Below are 24,241 nucleotides of genomic sequence, written 5' to 3'. Positions count from 1 at the left end.
ATATAAGTCACAGTGCCGTGGTTAAATGACACAGAAAAATGGCCGAAAGCTGTGTAGATTAACATCTGAGCTGTGCTCAACATTAGAAGTATCATGGATTTACCAAAGAGTGTCCAGAGATTTGATAGGCAATGTTTTTTGTACTTGTTATTGTATTGCGTTAAAAAGCGAAGCAGAACACTTTCTATGATAGATGGATACATCGATAGATGTCAGGATATCGGTCCCGTGCATATCAATAACACAGCGATGGCTAATATCGGGTTATGTCAGGTTTTTGACGAGGGACTGTGCGAGGAACATGAAACACAATGAAATGATTGTTATGTTCCAGCTTCCTTGACACGAGGCTTTGCCAGTTGATAAGCAATGTTTATATCTTTGATTAATTCAAGCCCCGTGCTAACTCGTTACCCTGGTAGCAAAACTGAATGACGGCTAGAGAAACTTCTGTAAAATTTATTTTGATTTGAATATAGACTGTATCTCGTCGGAGAAATGTGACAAGAAAAGTCCACTCCCAGACGTATCTAATAGATTGTAAACAACATGGCGACTTTTCCCTCTTTCGAAAAAAAGCTTTATTGCAAAACTTAAATGCCAGATTCTACAGAAAGACTTTATCATAATTTGTGTAAATATATTTCAGTCTACAATAACCAATAATGTATTCCTGTGCATGCGCAGTGAGGTAGTCATCTTCACTACGCATGACGGGACACTCTAATCGGCCATGCTGATGCGCAGAAGAAACGTTCTACCAACGTTTCGAGATTCTCATGTTTATAACATGGACATGCAAGATGTAATCTAGAAATACGTCGATATATAATAAATGACGTGTAATAAAAAACCAGTACTGTCCCTATAAACTATTATACAAATTTGCAATACCTTATGAAGGTGTTGTAGCATTCGAAGTCAAACTTTTCCCCTCAAATTAAGAGAATCGCCTAGTTAGTAGAAGTCCCTTTGTAGTAAAGTAAGTAAGAGGTGACATCAAAACGCACTCCCAGCCTCGTGAAAATGTGTCGTTATCTAAAACGGTCGGTAAACGGAAAACGTCCAACAGAAGAAGCTAAAATGCCCCGAAGTGTTTTGATGGAGAATCTGTGGTTGAAAGTATACACCGTCTAGCACGATGCTGTGTATATTTGTCGTGGCTAGGTGGGTATTTTTGGTGGGTTGTCTAACTTTGGTGGTTCAGATATTGTCAATGCGGTGAGAGTTGTGAAAGTTACAGTTGAACTTAAAACTCTATACTTTCCAAAAAATCACACAGTATATTATAAGTGATCTTCAAACTTCAGTTTCCTTAAAGGATGCATTTAAAAAACCACTACAATACATCATGATAATTCCAATGTACAAAGTGCCACGACGAGATGAAACGCTGTGACGAATGCCTCCTACCATGGCACAGTATCTCGTTCATCGAAACTTTACCCACATTGTAATACTACGATTAGTCTATATAACCCTGTGACTCGATCATCTCATTTTGTTTCATTTTTCATTTTTAAACAACTCAAAATGTCCTAACAGTATTCAGATGAAGTATTACATAAAATGTCAGGCCAACCTTAGGTGACTCGTACGTACAGTCTCCGAAAATCGCTAGTTCTGCCGTTGAGGGCGTCCTATAAGTAGGTACGACCAGAACTCGTTTTTGTAAACGACTGAATTTCTGCCTCCTAATGGTCTTCAAAGGGATATTTCAGTGAAAGTCAATCTCCATTTCAGAAGTTTGAATATTTTGAAGGTTTGTCACTTAAAATGGTGAGCTGCATATTATCTATTACACATAATATCGTCTAAAATCGACGCGACTAAATTACAGACGCCAAAGGAACCATCAACGATGCTGATGAAATATATTTTTGATTATATAGTTCTACAGATTCTTAGTTATGAGAAACAAGTACATATCACTACAAATATTCGTTTCGCCATTCATTCAGTACGTGTAGAATTTAAATGCGATCTAGACTTTGCTGATAAAGAATGCCGCTGCTTTGTTGTGAAAAATCTTTAGTCTCATGGTTATCTTTTCATTTGGTATTCTAAATGTTGATTATTCCTGTGGCTATTGCCTGTAACAGAATCAAAACAATTAAACTAAATTACAAGCGTAAAACGAGAAAAAAAAAACTCGGATTGATAACACAAAAATACACGTCGTTGTCTTGGGTTGGTGGAATCGTCAAACATGAAGGGAAGCCTTGGACATCGACATCGCTGGGACAGCTTAACCACACGCTGTACAGACAGGTTTGCCATCGACGTTGTAGAACTTCGCCCCAGTTAGTTGACTCTTGCATTTCTGCGGAGGGTACAAATCATTATCAGTCACATACACAATGATTGAAGTCGTGTTGGGGAAGAGGAACGGTGAAACACTTCGCTGCATGAGCGCCCTCTCGAGTCTGAATCATATAAGTTATCACTTACGAGTGTGTATGCATTTGTGTGTTCGTGTATTTCATCCTGTCTATGTGTATGCATGCACGTATGCACATACCAAGTGTATGTATGTGTATGTATGTATGTATGTATGTATGTATGTATGTATGTATGTATGTATGTATGTATGTATGTATGTATGTATGTATGTATGTATGTATGTATGTATGTATGTATGTATGTATGTATATATATATATATATATATATGTATATATATATATACACACACGTGTGTGTATATATATATATATATATATATATATATATATATATATATATATTCTTCATAATCATTCATTCGTTCATCTAAAATATACGCTGCAACGTTCCCTCAAACTATCCACATGTTAAGGGCAATTCAACATAAAAACCATAGTCCGTGCAAACAGACAAAACAGAACAAAAATAAGGAGTGGAAATCAAGAAATCAGTGATAGTAAGACAGTAAGACCATGCATACAGATGAGTAAAGCCGTCCCAATGTTGTCGCTACATGCGGTTGCTTTTAACGTCGAGAAGACGACTTTGATGGGTGTCGGCTACAGTAAGGCTTCCCATCGATTTTAAAAAACCTGCTCCCCGTCAGAGCTTCTTTGCACTCCTAATTGCGGGGAGGGGATTACAGAGAGGGGGTGGCGTGATCATGAGAAAGGGAGTGAAGAAAAAAGAAAGAAAGAAGAGAGTTAACGACACACGTCAAGTATTCAATTGACAGAGGAAGATCGCTGTATAGGCTTGTTCAGCATCAACTGACGGTCGTTAGTCATTTCATTTTTCATCATCGACGCGTTCATCCGTTTGCGATATATAATTGTAGAATCATGATTGTAAGCGGGTCCGTAAAAGACTCCATGAGTCACGTGTCTAGACTGGGAAGCTTACAAGGTTTTTGTTTCTATTTCATGTGGAATATTTTTACTCTCAAAGACACAGGCGATCCTTGAAATTCGGTAAACAGTCACCCAAAGCACTGTAATTGTACTTCTTTCAATATCCGTTTAATCATAAACTAATTTGGTCTTGGTTTTACTGCTGAGCACCAAATGTGAAATTTACCGTATGAGAAAAAAATCTAAATGAGTACACGAAAAACATATACGTGTGTAATCTGTATAAATCTTGGTGTAGCATTATTATGAGATAGCGTCTCATTAGGCTGAACTCATGATTGAGTTCGACGACCGTTATTAAATCCACTTAGTTCTTAAACCACTTCACACTACTATTTCATTAAGAAAAACAGTGTTATAATCGTGCAAGATTCTCCAGATTAAAAAAAAACCAACCGAAGACAAACCAGGTTTTAATAACAGGCTTGTATAAGTTGCTTAGAAAACTATGTGCACATCAACCGGTTGAGGAGGCTTAAAACGTCATGGTCAAGGTTGACTTACAGTGCAAACGAAACACTCAGGGTGCCAAGTATGGTTCATGGCTTCGGTCCACTTGGATCCTATCTTTTGGTCACAGCCGTAACAGATGTCAGAGGAGACCACCTTGACTTCCTTACCATCGGCGAACAAGTCTTGGTAGTCTAACAGATGTAAGAAAAACAGAAATCTCGTGAGTTCAGATGAACTGAAATAATGCAGCGATGGATGAGTCGCGGATGTCTTTAAAAAGGAAAATTTCAAGGAGGCTACCATGCCAAGAGATCTACTGAAAGCATCTTCGGATTAAATAGACTGTTCCTCTTTAATTGCTACAGGCTAGAGAATGTGGGCACCATTGAATATTTCTGTAAAAATTTGGGACTTGTGTGAGACACTCAACCGTAGAGGGCAGTAATAAAGATTATAGCAATGGCTCGATTTGAGTGTTGAGATTTTTTGCATGTTGTACAATGTCACCTCCAAAGAGATGAGATGCTTTATATGTATGTAATTATCTCAATGCTATTATTAATGGATAACTTGTTCATTTTAATTCTTATAAAAAGAACACTGCAGCATTAAATCGATATATCTTTGCTGTGTAGGAATCACTCTTCCCACTCACATTTGTCTTTGCATGAGGGGTGTATAAATCTAGCGGCAAAACAACTGACAACAAGCAACACGGGAACACCCTCCCTTCTCCGTTCATGCACAAAATCAAAATGTCCAACCCCAAGAAGTAAAATGAACACTCCTTTACCTTTCTTGCAGTATGGTTTGTCATTCTTAACCATGAAGCCATCATCGCCGAATGGTTTACGGCAGCGAGTGCACAAGAAGCAATGTGGGTGCCATGTCTTGTCTAAGGCCGTTACTATTTCCTGTAAAAAGTCAAAAGTAAAAATCCAGTTCTTTAAACAAGTGAAATCTTTCGAAATTTATGGTTCAAATCAAGTCCAGTCGGTTTAAGAATGATTCTCTTTGTAAGCGAGATAGAAAGTGCCAATAAACAAACCAAAATGCAAATAACAGAAATAACCTTTGATGGGTGTGAACAATTTTCGATGTGAACTTTGACCGTTGTTTCAGCCTTAAGGGGTCATAAGTTCACCGGCGGTAAACTTAATACCGTAGATCGTGTATCCGTCAACGGTTTTAGATCTCGCGTCATTAATCTTTCAACAACTGCATCGATAATGGATGTACTGACAAGAGCAAAAGATCATCCAAAACCATCAACAACGTAATAACAAGACCAAACAATACGTTGCAATACCATCACAACTCATTACTTTAGTCACGTATAAAGTTAACTTTATACTTCAGTGCGTTTAATTGCAACGTAAAACCAACAGCCTCTCTTCTATTTCTGGATACATGACTTGTGGAGATGCTGTTTCATTATTCCCTTTCACTTTTTGCAATGAAATGTTCCGTCAGGTAGGTATTATAACGGCTATGTGCCACAGCTGTGTTTTTCTGATATGCCCACATGAGGGCGCTCGATTCCGACGCTCTATCCATGTTGTCGTGGGCGTGGAGACATTTAGGTGATTCAACAGCTGATTTTCCGTTAAAATATGTATATGAAAGTGTCCTGTAAATGTATTATTTTGTTTACAAAGTTAAATTTTGTGATCATTTTTGCAATATACACCATTTTAAAGTATATGACTGGATGGAATTACCATTTTTTCCCTGTCATTGGTTTGTCATCTACCAGCAAACATGATAATGGGAGTTCAATTACCTCAATTAAAAATAACCTGTCACACAATCCAGTTGGTTATGTTAGTATCAAACAGCACGTTCCGCGGACTTCATGCATTCTTTAATCCGTTTCTTCATGTAACGGTGTAATTCGATAACTAGTGGTTTTGAAACCGAAGGTCGATACCGCGGTCTGAATGAGTTGATAACAAGTTTGGGTGTCGCAGATGTTTTCGCTACAAAAGCTATGTGGGCTATTCTCTGCAGCCAAATTTTATTAATTGTATTTATTTCTCAGGGACAAGTAGCTCATTGTTATTAATATTTCACAGTGTCAGTCCATTTCCATCGCTTTCATTAGCTCGTCAACAAAAAACGAAATCATATTCCACGACGTACGTTCGGCTATCCAGGGTTGACGCCGTTACAGATATGACCAATTGCTAAGAGAAGAGTTAACTCAATATTCTGATCGTTGACAGGGAACGAGACAATTTTAGAAGAAAAGTACTGAGCACATGACATTTCACGTAAGTTCTCACTGAATATGGTAAAGAGAATGATACGATCTTTAAAAAAAATCATAGAAATTCGTTGAAATGCGTACCCCTACGACGGCTTCGTAGCATTTGGCGCACCTCTTTGCTTTCAGAATCTTCCAGTCGATCTCACAGAACGGTTTGCCGTGTTCATCGGTGAAGAATTGCTTCCCGCTCAGTCGGTCGGGGCACTTGGAACACGTGAAGCAGTAATCATGCCACTCCTTGTCCAAGGCTTTCACCACAGTACCACTGTAAAGAGAAAGTACATGCAACTGAGATTGAGGGAGTCGTCTGGGAAGCGGGGCAAAGGTGGCACTGCCCGAGCTGAACTCTGAATGAACCTCAGTTGTCACTCAGCGTGGTTGCTGGCGCTTGTAAGAGATACCGGTGTGATTAGGCGGAACAAAACTGTCTCTAGTAAAAAAAGACATTACGTAATCCCTTACGTTAATCAGTGAGATTCCAACAATTTGCACTGGGGCAAGATAATCAGTCCTGATGCGAAATTATCAGAATACTACACAAAGACTCAGCTCGAGGGAAAATATCATGTCTAAAAAAAAACAAAAAAAAACCCAAATCGACGCATCTCAATGCTGTATTTTACTTCAAACTTTTGTCTGACTTCACTCGATGAAGACACTCAGTGTTCATTCACAATATTGTCAGTTATTAAATGGTGGGTTTTTTGCAATCAATCAAATGATACGTCGGGATTTTCTTGCAATTAAAGCCTTCCTTAGCCCGTTAAGTTTTGTTTTTACCAAATTCGTTTTTTGCGCATTGCTGGCAACCATCACAAAATCCTGGCTAAAAGCTCATCAATCGCAAAAACTATCCGAGCGTAGGAGCCTATGGGGAATACTGAACCCGAGTATAGAATTCGTCTGCGGTTTCATGTACACAAGTCATGCGGTTTGCTACGCAATTATGCAGATAGAATGACTGATGTATTTCGGATTCTGGACCATGCTCCGAAACTAATCGTTATTTGACGACGCTTTTGACGTGACCATTCTTTATGTGCGGCAAAACTCATATAGCAGGTCATGAACTCATTGTGAGTGATATCAATTTCACCATGGGCAGCTGAGAAAGTCCGCTTTCTATGGTTTCTATCAGTAAGACAGAGAATGTTTAAGTAGAATATTTGACTGGGTCACAGGGAGGGGTTTGCCATTACAATATTTGGTTACTATATGTTTTATGGGATACCATTTTCGTATTTAGTCATCATTTCCTTTGAAACAAGGCAGAAACGTAATGTGATATTTCACAATGAAAGACCTCAAAGCTGAAACTTTCCATGATTGTTTTTACTTTTCTTGCTATCAATGTCAACTGCGGTTTCTTATCCTACTCTTTAAAGTATGTTTAAACATCTACTATCTAGCTTGCCAACATAGCGTCTATAACGTGTAAAATTCACTATTATTGTTTACATTTGAATTCTAGTCCGGACTTGAATGAACTTGTCAACAATACTGAACAAGAAACTGTAGGTGACATTAAAAACAAACCAAAAATAGTCATAAAAATCATCAAAGGTTAGAGATACTAGCCCTTTCAGTGCGGTTCTATAGCGAAGTTATCCCACACAGAATGCAGAATTGATCCAGGGACTTGGATGTTTACCCGGTTTGAGCTCAGCTGCCATTGCTAGAAATAGCACGATAGGCGATTCATTACAGAAATGGCCCAGTGTAAATAGAAGGGCGGGGCGATAAATATGATGAATGAAAAAGCGAGACTCGTTGCACTTTAGTGTGAACATAATTCGAATTTCAAAATATTGAGTCATAGAAAGTTGAGAAAACTATTCATTGTTGATTTGAAAGTTTGATCCCATAGAAATAGGTTTATTTTCCAAGCGTTCCCTCACACTTACGTTATTGACTTGTAACACTTCGCACAGATTGGCATGTTGACCTACTTTCTGCTATCTGAAAAAATAAATAAGACAAAAAAAGACATGTAAATTCCAACACATAACAACAGAGGCAAATTCACGATTTGTAGCCTGCCAATTGGATGGCGCATAGAACGAAAACGAGGGTATCATTGATGTCATTGTCGTTAGCATAAGCCCAGGGCAGGTAAAAAATCGTGAGTTTGCCCTTGTTATCATGTGTTTTTGATTTTATCACACCAGACCATAAACTCTGTGTCCGGCCTTTAATTAGAAATAGTAGTTACAGCACAGAACTTAATAAAAGTCAGTGAGACGCAACTTTGAACGGCTCCACTTTCCAATCGTCATACGTCAAATTGCTACGGAGACAGCATTGTTACTAACTAGTACTGCAGGTTCCAGCATGGCTTCTAATTCAACAAACGCTACGTGTCGTACGTGTGTGAAGACCTCAAAGTGGTCCCACCACCAGTGCACGACATTTTGTTATGAGCAGAAAAGAGGTGCACTAGCAGAAAATAATTCCAGCCAAACACTTTTCATCTGAATCACTGAGTATTTATGAAACAGCAATCAATGGTATGGGTATAGGTTACGACGCGCACGTCTTGCAGACGAGTCTTGACGAAGCACTGGTGTTACATGTAAATTCGAAACGAGAAGATCTGACCTCTTAACCAAGTTCATATTACCATATGGGCGGGAAGATGCCTAGCCAAAGACTTTGTTTTTTTCGACCGAACGCCCATATCGTAACGAGGAGTGAAAGCAGTATTTGTCTGAATTTTGTATATTTAAAGCCTGACCTCAGCAATGTTGGTCAGGATTAAGTGTTAGAGTACTGCCAGTACAGTTTATTCCAGTCTGGGACTACGTGATCGAGGCCGACCGTGCAAGCTATTTTTGAACGGATAAAGCCAGTTTGTCCTTCATAACCCAACTAGCGATGGAAGTTAAACAACATTGCAAATAGCTCCGAAAATATATCCCACTGCACTATACTCTTTTCTATATAAAATAACCCCAATTCGCTATAGAAAAAGAGGATAATCAAAATGCACATTATAAAGGGTGTGGCGATATAGCACAAAATAATCTATTAGTTACACAAAAGTGATCTAAAAGGTTACTACTGGTCGATCACATGACATTGTAATTGGCCAATACTGAACAAGTCACGTGACAACAACATTCAGGGACTGACGATATCGATATCATTGCCAGATTGCTATCATATTCAGCAGTGCAATTCATGTTCTTTTTCATGTTTTCATTCATCTACAAAACATTCCAAGGAAAACTCGGCATACTTTCTCAAGAATTACTAAACGGTTCTCCGCATAGCTAGCATTAGCGGAATTCATTTAGCAGTCGATGCTATCCCTTATCCCTCACAGACACGCTTTTCTAATCCACCATAGACTCTGAGCAATAAAAGCCTGACGGAACAGCTGCAGCTGTAACAAGTGAGTTAACTGTCACTGTAAACAGATCAACAATTTCTGTTCCATAATTAAGCTGCGTGGTGTTCGTCCCGCTGGTGATGATGACGATGATGACGATGATGATGATGATGATGACGACGACGACATCAAAAACGACGACGGCGGCGGCGATTACAATGATCATGACGGCGACGACGACAATGCTGCTGATGATGATAATGATGATGATGATAATAATGATGATGATGACGACGACGACCAAAACGACAGCGACAAGGATTATGATAATGAATAGTCGTTCTACCCTTGCTGCAGTTTCGTAGTCCCGCAATCCCCTTGAAGATGTTTTGTGTTGGGGAGCAGCACAAAAAATCTTCAAGAGAAGTTGCGGGGCTACGAAATTGCAGCAAGTTCTGCCCATGCTCATACAGCGTAACCAATCAGAAAACTATATGTAGACGATGGAATACTAACTTCGACTTTTCTCTTTCAAAATCTTCCGCACATTTATAACCAATGAGTGTTCGGGGTACTGAATGGCTCTAGGAATAGAATACATGATTAATTTTGGTATTTGGAACATGGTACTCTCAAGCAATAACCAAATACTGGCAGTGTGTAAATTTCTTGCTATTTCCACTGTTATCCATTAACCAAGTTGATCTTATTTTTAAAAGGTCAAATGTTAAACATCCTTGCCTGCAAAACAGTGTTTGCTTTGTACAGTGTTTGATGTCGGTTGTACAATTCGCAATCCCACTGTAAAACGGCTAAGAAGGGGTCATCTTTGAAACAGTAATATCTAAACTGCAGACAGTCTGAGCAGGCCTCTCTTTAAAAGTAAATTACATTGTCTGACTCGATGAAAGAAATGTGTATGCCTTCGGAAAGCCGGAATTCAATTTTTGAACGATGCTATCACATTGAAACAACTGTGAATGATACTACTCTGGCTAATCGGTATCAAATCGGTTTTGAATTTCGAATGTCGGAGGCAGCATCAATTTTCAATGACGTCACACCATCATCGTAATGTGACTATCAGATCATTACCATGGCCAAAACTATATCAAGGTCATGTGTGTGCAGCAAGGCACATATTCATTCAATATGTCCACGAAATCAATTTACTCCTGCGAAGACAGAGTTGGAGGAAATGACTCACTGTTCATGCAGGTTTCACATCTCAAGACTCAAGAGTACCACACAATGAACGTTTTGTGAGGTTTCGTTATGGAAACGGTCAAGTTAGTATTAACCTCTATGGGTCAGGCAACTATAACTTTTGGCAATTTTTATTAGGCCCCACTGTTTTTGTTTTTACTGTCAACTAACAGTTTCTTGTTCTACTCCCAAAAATATGTTCACAGTGTAGAGCTTTACTTTGTACATGTAGAGACACAATTCTGGTCCAGACTAGAATTCAAATATCAGAAGCAATACTAGTGTATATTGAATGTATAGATGCAATGTTGTCAAGCTAAATAGTGTTTCAACGTGTTTTGGGGTGTAAAACAAGAACTTGCAATTGGCATGAATACGAAAATAGAAAAATCACTAAAAGTATTTCAGTATATAATAGTCCAGTCAATCTACGCCAAAAAAGGGGTCAACCTAGGACTAATTGCAACAGAAATTATTTCTTCACCATGCATTTTGGAAAGGTCCTAGAAATAACATACTAAAAGTATAATAAAATCTAAGGGGTGCAACAGTGCCTAATTTGCATAAATGTAAAGGGGCTCATGGGTATAAAATTGTCGCTGATAGATGGTTTCTACTTAAAATATGTGGCTAAACATGATTTTGATACAGGTTTTTTGGCTTATTTGCCTCCTTTTTGGTCTAGGCAATGTTGTTGAAATATTTTGTCGCCATAGAAATATTCCTCATTTGCATAAATCCAATATGGCCGCCACAACACTTCACTTTTCTTAGTTTTTCTCGAATTAATAACTATTTTTAAGCTACTACTGACAGCAATAGAATAATTTTTTCACATTGTATTTTAGACAAGTCCTAGAATAACATACTAAAAGCCGAGTACAATCTAGAATTGTAAACAGTGCCTAATTTGCATAGATGTAAAAAGATTATGGGTACAAACTTAGTGCTGATAGAATGTTTCTTCTAAAAATAATTGGCTAAACATGATATGTTATGCAGGTTTTTGGCTTATTTGCCTTGTTTTTGGTTTAGGTAATGTTGATGGAAATATCTAGTCGTCATAGAAATATTACTAATTTGCATAAATCCAATATGGCTGCCACAACCTTCACTTTTCTTTGTATTTTTCCCAATTAATAACTTTTTAAGCTAAGTCTGACAGCAATAGAATTATTTATACACTGTGTATTTCAGAGAAGTCCTACAATGACATACTAAAAGCCTTGTACAATCTAGAAATGTAAACAATGCCTAATTTGCATATATGTAAAAAGATTAATGGTTATAAACTAGGTGCTGATAGAATGTTGCTACTAAAATATTCGGCTAAATATGATATATGCGGATTTTGGGCTTATTTGCCTTGTGTTTGATTCAGGCAAAATTGATTAAAATATTTTGTCGTCATAGAAATATTCTTCATTTGCATAAATCCAATATCGCCGCCACAACACTTCGCTTTTCTTTGTATGTCCCTAATTAGTAACTATATAAGCTACTTCTGACAGCAATAGAATTTAATTTTTCTTTGTGTATTTTAGAGAGGTCCTAGAATGACAAACTAAAAGTCCAATACAATCTAAGAGGTATAACATTACCTACTATGTATAGATATAAACGGATAATGGGAGCAATACATTCACTGATACAAGAAATATGCATATTGAATTGAGAAAAATGCGACATCATGTTCAAGTAATGTATGCATTTATCTTAATTTTTGTCCAGGCAATATTTTTGAATACATTTTATCGCCCGAGAAATATTCCTAATTTGCCTAAATCAAGTATAGCTGCCACTGCATTTCACTTAAAAATTATATTTAATCTACACAACAAGTAGTTTTTGTTTCCACTCTGTATTGAATGTAGAGAATGACAAACAAATGACTATTAAGAGGGGAGACCAGTGTTGCTGCCAGGAATTTTAGATCAGGGACACTGTGTCCCTCTACAATTTATTTTTGGGGACATTTTGTACATTTGGGGACAATAAGCAGTTGTCAATCAAATTTTGCATTATTTCGTAACGCATAAGTTTCCCTGAACAAAATTCAAGCTACCGGGACCGGGACCGCGTAAAAAGTAAGGCAATTGAAGCAGTATACCATATCTGCCGCAAATAAGAGCTCAGACGGACTACAGTCAAGCAAATTATGATATCAAGTGCAGCGTTTTAATTACTTTTAATCATATAGCTAGCTCCAAAAGTACGTTGTGTAAGCCTCACAATAATTATGCAAAACAAGATCATCGGCAGTAACAGATATTACTTGCAGACTACACCCATCACAGTAGACTCACGAGTGCGCCCGAGGTGACCCGCAGTACGCAAGAGTGCAAGACAACGGGTTCTGTTTTGGGGACATTGTCGCAAGGGCGCGTCCTGGCGGCAACACTGGGAGACAGTGCATAATTTGAATAAATATAAAACTTAGAAAAGGAAACAAAATCGTTGCTGTTAATATATTTCTTAAAAATATATTCAGCAAATTGATATTTAATGTACTTTTTGTGTTTGTAGGCAATGCATAAAATCATTTAAGACTCCTCATTTTACATAACTGCAATGTGCCCCTCCTACCACTTTACTTTTCCCTGTTTTGACCTATAGTATAAATGACTATATATAATGTTAAAAAACAACGGAGATCATTAGAACTGAATTTTAGTAGGAAGTTACATATCGCAAGTTTAAAGGCCTGTGTTGGCACCAGATTTTCTCATCAGAAAATTTACCCACAAGATTACATTTCAATGGAAAACAAAAGCTATTACACCTCAATCATTCTCTTACAGACTAGAACAAAGGCGATCCCAGGGATCGCGAAAAGTGCATTTAATGAAGTTGTGCATAAGACAGCTAATTTACCCAAATGCTAAATTGGTCATAGATGCAATACAAACCTGGTGCTGATAATCTATTTACGAAAGTGATTTAAGAGATAAGCTGACATTGTAATGACTATGTAACATCATTTTTTGTTTTTAGTTCAGGGAATGTTTTCAAATATATCTTACAGCAATAAAAAAATTATTATTTGCATTTGTCCAATAAGTCAACCATGTCACTTCCTTTTTCTAATTGGAATATGAATTATTTCTTCACCTTAAATACTTAAAGGTCCAAGAAAGGTATAGTCAAAGTCTAATACAATCTACATTGTACAAAGGGCTAATTTTAAAAGATTTTATAGGAAATGCCTACACTGTATTAAATGTAATAATTGAAACTTGAAATGTTTTACAATATCGTAAAGAGAGATTGGAAGTTTTTACTAACATTGCCAAATATATTTTACCTAATTTTGAGCGATTCCTCATGTGCATAAATCCTATATGATGACCATTAAAATAATTTTCTTTTTCAAATTGACGTCAACTTATTTTAATTAATTATGTTATCAGTAAAATGAGAAGTTACATTAAGAGACACTACTTGTTTAAGTTATTTAATACTTTAAATTCTTCCTATCGAAAGATGTCCATTTTATAACTTGAATGAACATTTTGCTCAGTACAAAGAAATTGACGTGGTTATTTATTTTCTGTGTATTTTAACTCATTGTAATGATTATATACTAATAGGGCCTACAGAATGAAAAGCCCTGTAAAAATAAACAATGATTGATTCGTATAGTTCATTTCAATTATCTAGAGAATTTGCATAATGTCAATAACATTGGCAACTTACTGGAAGATTTGGATTTTCTTAATGCATACCAAAATGCTTGGCCAAATAACCAACACTTTGTACAAAGCGAGGCTGAAGAAAATTTGTGTTTCAGCTCTATTTTCTTTTATTTTCACCCTTACCCCGTATAGATTAAGTGTTGGTAAAATGTAATTAAAGACCAGGTTGTGTGGTCACTGGTAAATCAGATATACTTTTGACTGTGTGCAACTTGCCTGTTCATGCCACATACAGAAATTTATGATAATAATGATAAATAAATTATAATGATCATGATGATGTAGAGGTACAATTGTTATACTATATTGCCAATTATCATGAAATATGGATAAGGAAACTGTTCTTTTATCAGCTGAAAGACATTACAATAATCAAAGGACACTGCATTTCTCAAAATTTTGAAATTTCTTGAAGACAAAAATTGAAAATTAATATAAAGTCATATAATGGACTGAAGAGAGAGATTTCCTGTTTAATCTTACCGTACACAGCCATAGCATTTAAGGAAAAACTGAAAAAATCTGTTGACTGAATCATGATAATCTAAATCACTGGTAAATGCAAATCTAGATACTTTTCATAATGTTACATGGTCTAGCTGCTCTTTCAAATTTTCATGACTGTGAAACAAGAAAACCAAAATGTGAAGGGATTTGCATCACAGAAGCTGCCGTTAACGAGTTTATCAATTTGGATATCAAATTTGGACATCAAATTATCATAAAATTGGTTATCCTGTATTTTGAACCTTATGGAAGTCTCACCTCAGATTGGCCAGACTCTCAATTCCTTAAGTGATCGATCTTATTGGTGATAATACAAAGTCTAATAACCTGCAAATGGGAAGTCCATTACATAACAGCCCCATGAGTGATACTTGCACATCTAAGATCTGATATGATACGCAGTACAATTATATCATCCTATGCTTCACATCTTTTCATTGAGTTGCCCTTCCCCATACTTATGGGTTCTACAATGAACTGCAGCAGCATGAATAACCCCAGAAGAAAGCAAAATCTAGACTTTCTGTTGTCAACGAAGGATTCTGGCTGTAAACAAATGAACCGCCTAGAAGAAGATGTAAACAGAGAGGAAAGAGGAAGAAATTTTGATATGATAATGACCATCATAATAATTGTCATCACCACTACCATCATTGTGATTCAAATGATGTTCGTATTTATACTAATGATAGTTTAATAATGAGAAAGATGATTCACAGGCACAACTGTTAAGTGTGGGGAACCATTTATTAGTAACTGAATATTTCCATCGTCATTGAAGATAGTGACCAAAAGCATAAAATATTCCTTCAAAAATTTTACTGCAATCGAATATGTTGTAGGATAAAATGTCTGAAAATGACAATTGATGTCAAATTATTGAACACGTCCAATGATTTTTTATGAATAACCTTATCGTCGTAAAAGAAAGAAGAATATCCAAAGAAAGAATTCTGATTCCCTTTATTTAAATAGTAGTGCTCTGAAACTCTTCTCTTTATTCATTGCATTTCTGAATAACCAGAAAATGTCAATGGAAGCGATTGTAGTGTTATTGTATTCAGAAGACCGTTTGTGTCAATTATGCAAATTAGGCCGTTTGTATTAAAATAATTAGCATGCAAATTAGGTCAACCTCATTTGTTTTAGGTAATTCTTGCAAAACCTTAACAATTTCATTGAGAAAAAAAATTGTTGAAATATGAGCTTAAACATTCATTTTGTCTGAAATAGTGGAAAAACTGCGAATATATGCAAATTACTTAATTTGCATAATCTTTATTGTTCAAGACGTTTAGAAAAGAACTTGTTGAACCTTACTAAATTGTATTGCAATGAAAAAAGTCACTTGAATTCAGTTTACATGTCCAAAATGTGAGTATAGCAGTCATTTTAAGGCGATATATAGCTAATTTGAATATATGCAAATTTAACCAATTTGCACCCCTTATATTTTCCTATACTTTTAATATGTCATTAGTGAGACCTTTCCAAAGGTCATGGTGAAGAAATAATTTCTGTTGCAATTAGTCCTAGGTAAACCCTAAATTGACTGGACTATAAGGTTGACTTGCTGTGACGCTAAAAAAATTGCAAAACGCGAAGAAGCACCCATAGGAGTTTTTTTTGCAGCAGCATTCTTACCCTCTGCACAGATGAGTTTGACACATGAGGAAAGCCGGGCACGTTTACAATCCGGGTTTATAATATCCAATTGGTTAATAAACCGGAAATACTCGTTTCACAGCCGCAGGGAGTTCAATGGTTAATTTGCCCAAACTGAAGATATGGTCTTATTAGTCAATAATGTAAAATTCCTTGATTTTATCCAGTAAGTATCCCTTGATTTTTTCCTGCAAGTGTTACCATTGTTAGTATTTCTGATCCATGGAAGTTTAGGAAATATTTCCCGACTCATCGTGTCAGTTGCACTCTGACACTGAGAGGATCTTCTGCCAAGGAGATTTGCGATTCATATCATACGAAGAATGCAGACCAAAAAGATAATCAGAAATTTTCATCTGTCGTTTCCGCTTTCTTAAATGTAGACATTCACTTTTGGCAAATTACTCTTCCCTTCCACATCCTTTCCAAAGACGCGATAAGCATGCAGACGTATTACAAAATATTTCGTCATCGTCAAGACTGTCATATGGACATTTGATACATAGCCTAGATTCTATTTGTCCGCTTGCCTCCGTACCGCCGACCCACGAGTGGGTCGGAGGTACGGAGGCAAGCGGACAAATAGAATCTAGGCTATCTGATACAATACACATCGAGGTTTCGCGCAGAGGAACAGTTCAAAGGTTACGCACTTTGATTTCACATACACTGAAAGTTCACCACTAAATAGACTTTATGAACTCCAGATGTCAAACAAACTCCTTCTGGTCAATGCCCAGAGATACATGTTTGGCAAATACGTAATTAATAGCAAAACAGTAAACAAAACGTCTTTTGATAAGATCGGGCAAATGAGAGAGAGAGAGAGAGAGAGAGAGAGAGAGAGAGAGAGAGAGAGAGAGAGAGAGAGAGAGAGAGAAGGGGGAGGGGTTCTGATACAATATTGCCACATGTGAATGGCTGCAAAGTGCGATAGCCTTCAAAAGTTGACAGACTGTTCCGCTGTCAACAGGCTTTCCCCTTCATAGTGTTCTCGTCCTCTATCCGTTATTGTCACTCGTCCTGTATTGTTTGTGCCCTCGACCTATTATCATTTTTATTTAAATCTGTACACTCTCTCTCTCTCTCTCTCTCTCTCTCTCTCTCTCTCTGTTGACAGTATTTCTTGTTTGGTTTAAACGGTGCTCTTTGAGAAAATTTCCTCCCCAAATCGACACGACTTTTGAATCGTTCAATGAGATATTTTTTTACGGAGTTGCCCTGTGTAGCTACTGGGTGAACGACCTCATAATGTCATTCCTGCAACGCCCATATTTCAGCGTATTGGTCGATTTCATTCTCGGGCAGACTTCGGTTAACCACGATCGGGTGTTGTCACGACGTCAGCATTGCTGCCCAGACATATTCTCACAACACGACCAGCTGAGTGGAGACAAGAGACTGTTTGTCAATGATGACCTTCTCTGTTGGAACGCTTTCATTACAATAGTATGACTTTCTCATTTCAGTCAGTTTTCTAGACCAAACCATTCCCGACACCCCCGTTGTCTCGGGTGATTGCGAACAAGTAAACCACTGACATGGACAGGGCAGAAACATTCATGAAGCATTTTCAAGCCAATGGAGAAAGGCCAATACCGAAAGGCCTGTGTTGTTGCATTCAGGGCTGCGGCCGCTGTGCATGTTTATGAGACTCGTAAACTCTTTCCACTGTCAGCGTTATGCATAATGACACACAGGTGATGGTAGGCTGTGGAGGGCTGTTAAATAAGCCCTGTTTGCTAGTGAGCTGCCAGTCTCGCAATTTTGATGACGCAATTCATTTGCTTTCATTCGCCTGGGCGTTTCTTTTCATCGTCTGAGAATTTATTATCGTTGAGTCAAGCAATCCAAAGAGACATATAAGAAAAAAAAGCAAAAATGGATCCTGCTCATACTTCAACCTTAACGGCAGGTCGACGTGCAAGCTGTCGGGTAAAAGTCGGACAGTGTGATATTAATCTTCGGCCTTCATGGCGGATCGACGGTGATTCAAAAGTTAAGGGCGTCGCTTTCATGATTTTGAATATGTTGTTCTATTCAATGATGGACCATGAAAATATTTCAACACTGTAGGGGTAAAATCCGACCCACCCATACAATCAACAAGATCCATGCTTTCACTCACTCTAAATACAATAATGCGACCTTGGCATGCTCACATATCATTTCCTGAAGAATTTAGCAACGTCTTTCATTTCAATACAAAGAGTTCGTTGTTTACTATCTCAGCCCTTGTTATTGTTTTGTCTCTGGGAGTTACCTGGGGTTCCAGGTGATGTAAAGTAGAATGACCTCAGGTGATCACGTGATCTGTCCACATGAATGCGACGTCAGCGAGAGACATGAATGGGGGTATGAGGTAGCTCCTGTGTGCGCGGACACACCTTCGCTGCATTGCCATCGGTATCATGTCATCGGCGATATGTATAGAAACTATGGGGGTCTGCGTGTGTTGAAGATGGCTTTGGAACGGGCCTTGCGTTCCGATTGTGGTGCTACTGTGTTACGCAGCAGCGATAAGATTGCGATGTGTCAAATTACTGAGTTAATTCATTGGTAAAATTGAACGAAATTGAGGAACGCGAAACGTGATGCAGCAGATTATTATGGTAAAAAAACCCGTTATACATTTATTGCTCTGTGACAGGCTATAGGGCGATGTTGACCTGAAATGCCCCCGAAAGCCCCAGAAGTGCAGTGATGTGTGTCGTATCCTGAGACACAGAGACCTACTGATAAATTAACTCGAACTGCATCCAACGGCCGGACACTTCTTCATGACAAACATGACATATTAACGATAAAATGCGATTTTTGAAGCGGCTGATCAGTACGTTAAATCGTTCATCTAACGGTGCTATAGACTGACGATTAAAGTGCACTGAAGTCGATGAAATGTAAAATCCAAGACAGTACAGGATGAAAGCATCTTACCGTACCTTTGTAGGGCGGCTGTACAAAGAGGAAAACACACGAAGAGTATTGGGGTGCGAATAGCCTCACGTAGGGTCAAAACTCAGTGTGTTTTGCAACTGTTGACAAGTCCGAGTAAAGTCTGGTATGCCGACGAATTTGCATCGACAACAGACAGAAATAGGGTTGGGATGACAAGCAAGCATTTTCGGGCTGTGTGCAGCTAACTGGAGTGCTGTGTGCAAAAATGTTTCCGCTATACTCCAAACGGCCATTACATTTCCAAAACAGGTATGGCTCTACTCGGACGCTGTCGCTTCATCATTAAAATAACAATACGGGACAATCCGAACAAATCTCCTTGGGTTACCGGTGCATTTTTATGTTCAAAGTTAAATTATGCGCGTGTTTGTTTGAGAGTGGGCTACCGTGAACTGTCTGACCACCATGGTCGTCATGGCAATAACTGTAATTAGAAAGTGTTATCCAACAGCCGTGAATCACTGAATGCAGTAAAGCAAAGTAACCATTGAGATTGCTAAAACAACTTCAAGACAAGGTCTGAGCGACAGAGTTCACGTTTCCGGGCTTCTGCTCTGCAAATATTCCCGTGTCTTACAAGCCTATCTTCTCATGACTGTTTTGCATTTTTAACATACATATAACTTAGGGGGAGAAATTCTTTATTTTAAGATACATGCAATCAATCATGAAGGCTGTTCATGTGACTTCAAACTAGTTTGGTCAGCTGTATGCTTTCCCACACATAGTCAATAACCAGCAGATATTTGTGATGGTTAATATTCTACAGACATCTGTGAAAGATAAGTTATTAACCAAATTGGAGTTCTAGTTAATGACAAAATTTGAGTTCACTAAATACATACTCTGAATATTTGGAAAAGGAAAACATTTGGAGACAACCATGATTGAACTATATGAATATAACTGATGTTTTAGAGAGTGTGTAACGTATTACTCGCAGGCCGAGGTCAAAGGTTCACACAGATCGAGAAGAACATTTGTTGGATGTTAAAATTGTAAAGAAACTGACAGACTGGGATAAATATGAGGTTGACTTCAGTCGTAAACACCATTCTTCACGGAAGGGCATTAGCTTAAACAAAAAAGTTACTTCAAACTTTTTCCCTTTTTGACCTTTGAACTATAATAAAGAATGCAGTTCGGGGGAAGACTATAAAACAAAGAACGTGGGAAGACATATTTAGGTTGCCGTGGATCGTCGTAGGTTTAGGTATACAAAGTGGTAGAAATTACGACTTTTGTAATGTTATGCCTCTACAGATGTTTTGTCTCGCGTGCTCCATTAATTAGTGTAGGCTTCTCATGGACTGTTGGTTACCATGACAATAAGAACTAAACTCGCTTAAGCTTAGTGATAAGTTACTGATACTGATTATCAGTCAACTAAAGGAAGGCAAAATGTGAACGTAATGTTGAAAGACAGAGGATGCCTTTGTGACAGTATATATATCCTTTCATTTAATGGAATTGACGTCAACTTGGAAAACACCGAAACGATATTTTAAGGATATCTTACACTTTTGAAATAAATTGTATCATTGCAAAATGAATTTAACAAATGGCCGATAGTTGGAATACCAATTCAAATCTCAGTCGTAAAAGATTCACTCCGAAGTGGCCGATGTAATTTTTATGGAAAGGTGGCATTTTGGGTCGGCTCTGTTTGTTGAATATCGAGTTTAAATTTCAACCTTTCTAAGGACTGGATTGAAGATTGGATTTATAGGGATAAGTACACTTACATTGGTTGATCACACTAACAGATACACGATCACACACATATATGCATGTTACTCTGTCCCCCGTCTGTACACTGAGTTTGAAATAGTGCTCTAATTTTAAGTGAGAAGAAATAGAAATAGAGTAGACGCTATTACGTAGCACTATCACGCGATGTATATTTCACGAGAAGCGGTCCGTAGTTTCTGTTGGCATGTAGTTTCTGGGATATGTGAGAGCGTTCAAGCTTTGATAATTGTGTTAACAGTGGTTTGAAATATCCTTCGAATAAAATCACAAGCTGGCACAGTCCGTTTACAATGCCGAACTCATTCTTGATTGCCATAGTTAGCAACATCCTATAGCTGGGAAAACCAGCGTCGCTGCGATATTTTTCAAAACTTGGGGGGAAAATGAGACTTATACATGTCATTACAATTGATGTAATGTTTGCCCAGGTGCTGAGAGATTTGCGACGCCATAGGATTTATTAACAGGCACGCTGACAGGTCTGGTATGGAAAACGAGTAGCATATCACAGCATTTCGTTAAACATATTTTTCTAAATCCAAGTGGCTTGGCCGCGCTATATTCAAGTGGCTTGGCCGCGGTGTGCCTTTTCCAATGTTCAACTATTTATATAAATATTTTACTGGGATATTTTGTGGGCGAGATGGAACGTTAATTTGCTGCTGGCACTGGAAACGTTCTACAGTTTCAAACAGCGGAGAATATACTTAGCAGGTGAACCATGAAAGGTTTTGGGAGATATTTTAGTGCCGAGTGTCTTATCCAATACATGAATAAAGTATTCTTACAACTGTTGATTTTTCAAGGGTAAAAAAGAATTCAAAATTTGATCACTTTAATGATTTTCCCAAAAATACCGCGGCATCGTTTCTATTTGCTGATGTATTTATGTGCTATGTGATGGTATTGAAAATTTTACCGTGGCTGACCTAGTTAGCAAACCAGACCGACTAAAAGAAATGTTACATATCCAAAAACAAGCCGAAACGACGACTTAAGTAGCATTAGATGACTCCACCTTTCGTAACCTTTGCCAACTGTTATCATTCGATTTATAGCGAGTCTACTTGATGAATGCGTTAATCATTAAACGTAAAAAACACCCCTTTAAAATTTTGCCGATCAAAATCCACTCCCGCGTAAAATAACAAGTGCTTTTTCAAATAGCAGAGTATGGTACGTGGCGCGGGAATCTCCCTGAACGCGATTTGCGAAAAGCAATATTAAATTTTAATTTTACTGGGGACCTATTCACTTCAGATATTGAAGATATAATTTGTCAACTGTATTTTTATTCACATTTCCTCAAGACGATGATCATTTTCAGAAGCTAGGTACTAGCATTTTTCTACTTTCCTTTGGACATCCTAACCCTAACCACAGGTGCCTGGGTTGCCGGTGTACATGCATAGAGACTCTCTCTATGCATGTACACCGGCAACCCAGGCACCTGTGACCCTAACCAAAACAATGCTCACTATCCACAGTGAGTCAGTGCAGCTGCCGCAAAAGAGGGTGCGATAGTGGTTTACGACACTGCGGGAAGCGGCCATGGGTATAGTTTCTGCCTTTTGAGTAATGGTCTGGTGTTAACTTTACCAAATGTTGTTTGATTCACAGAAGTGTGCAGAGACGCACGCTAGGGTGTGGCGCTGACATGAAGGGTTGGGTTACGGGGCTATAGGATATCATAGCCGGATGATCTTCCCAATCATGAATCATAAAAAATGACAGTTTGCCTCCCATCACTGAAACCATACCTACCGCACTATCACCAGGCAATGGGTTACGCTCTATTATAAAGAGACAATTATGAGTCTTGCAGCAAACATGAAAGTCAGCATTGGTATGTGTAGTGTGATGAATGAAAGAGTTTGTAGAGAGCGTTGTCAACAGCCTCGTTAGCAATAGTCTCCTGGCCACTCAAAATAATTATGGTAAACGTTGAGCTATAACAGTTAAGCTTTGGTTGAAACCTGAATGATGTAGACGTAACTCCTGGGCGATGATTGTACTTGACGTATAGGGGTACATTTGAAGAAAATTTACTGTCCAAAGGTTGGCCACGGCCATCATAACGACAGATACAGAAAAGCTAGAAAGACTTAATTTTCGGAAAAGATAAGCAAACGTGTTTATAAATATAGGATATGAACAATATCTTCTTTCATGGCTGATCTTCCTGTCCCTTTCTGCGGGTTGCGTTTAAATTATTTATCAGCTCTTTTCCGATTTTTGCTCCTTTATGCTTTTTGTTAATGTTTTTGTTTTGACAATCAAATCAAAATAATAACCCCTAGTATCAGGTTATACATCCCGTGTATGTTTCCAACAAAGTTATTTTTGTTGAAACCAAGATCGAGTCACTAATGTGGGTCTGAGTACACTGATATTTTACCCGTTCATAAAAACATCACGTGTTTTGCAAGCGGTCGTCAACAAGAGTGTGCAGAAATTATAATACCAGACGTGTAAGAATCTATACATACACGCAAAAAGACGCACGTAGAAGATCAAGCTCCCCTCCCCTCTGTCGCTAACCTCTGTTGCCTATATTCATTTTGGAAATGACAAACTCAGTGTGACCAGCAGTACCACTTACCCTATTAAACATCTGCCGCCAATGGTTAACATTTTAACATTTAAACTGACGTTAACAAGACATAGATGGCCATTTCATACTTTTCTTCGGTCGTGTATCCTCCAAATAAAATCAAATGTAATATTCTTGATCAACCTAAACTATTTCCAGAGGCTATTTTACAGGGATATACGTTCTGGACCGTGTAAATGATACTCTTTGATTCCGCAAAAATGTTTTAAAGAATCCGAGAGAACTTGATCATCGCAAATAAACAAAAGGAACTCATAATTTGATATCCTCATTGCCAACAATAAGTGCCAAAGTGTGGCATGAGCACTTGTAACCTTTTCTGCTGTTGGCAAAGGCGAAGTTGATCAGTTATGCTGATAAACCTGGGTTAGAAATCCATGACCGTTACTTCAGCATTTTTGTCCATGACAAACTAGTAATAAAAAGAGACGGCGCG

The 24,241-nt window shown here is 37.9% G+C and overlaps 1 protein-coding gene across 3 annotated transcripts; it reads right to left on the bottom strand.

Annotated features, from left to right (window-relative positions):
- Positions 1-557: 557 nt before the first annotated feature.
- Positions 558-19,616, bottom strand: LOC139135837 (leupaxin-like). 3 transcript variants are annotated; one of them, XR_011553039.1, is made up of 6 exons: positions 19,424-19,596; positions 7,982-8,036; positions 6,159-6,342; positions 4,602-4,722; positions 2,926-3,999; positions 558-2,323 (listed from the first exon to the last, which is right to left on the bottom strand). XR_011553039.1 is itself a non-coding variant. In XM_070703580.1 (6 exons), the coding sequence occupies exons 2-6, from the start codon at positions 8,014-8,016 to the stop codon at positions 2,249-2,251; spliced, it is 555 nt and encodes a 184-aa protein (XP_070559681.1). In that variant the 5' UTR covers positions 8,017-8,036; positions 19,424-19,616; the 3' UTR covers positions 558-2,248. The 3 variants fall into 3 exon arrangements, 2 of the variants coding, with proteins under 2 accessions (XP_070559681.1, XP_070559682.1); XM_070703580.1 differs by having other exon boundaries at positions 3,860-3,999; positions 19,424-19,616; XM_070703581.1 differs by having other exon boundaries at positions 3,860-3,999; positions 19,419-19,590.
- Positions 19,617-24,241: the final 4,625 nt, after the last annotated feature.

Source organism: Ptychodera flava, chromosome 6 (genome assembly GCF_041260155.1).
Source record: "Ptychodera flava strain L36383 chromosome 6, AS_Pfla_20210202, whole genome shotgun sequence".
Classification (NCBI taxonomy): Eukaryota; Metazoa; Hemichordata; class Enteropneusta; family Ptychoderidae; genus Ptychodera; species Ptychodera flava.
Note: the sequence above shows the minus strand (reverse complement) of the source record. Positions and strands in the feature narration are given on the sequence as shown.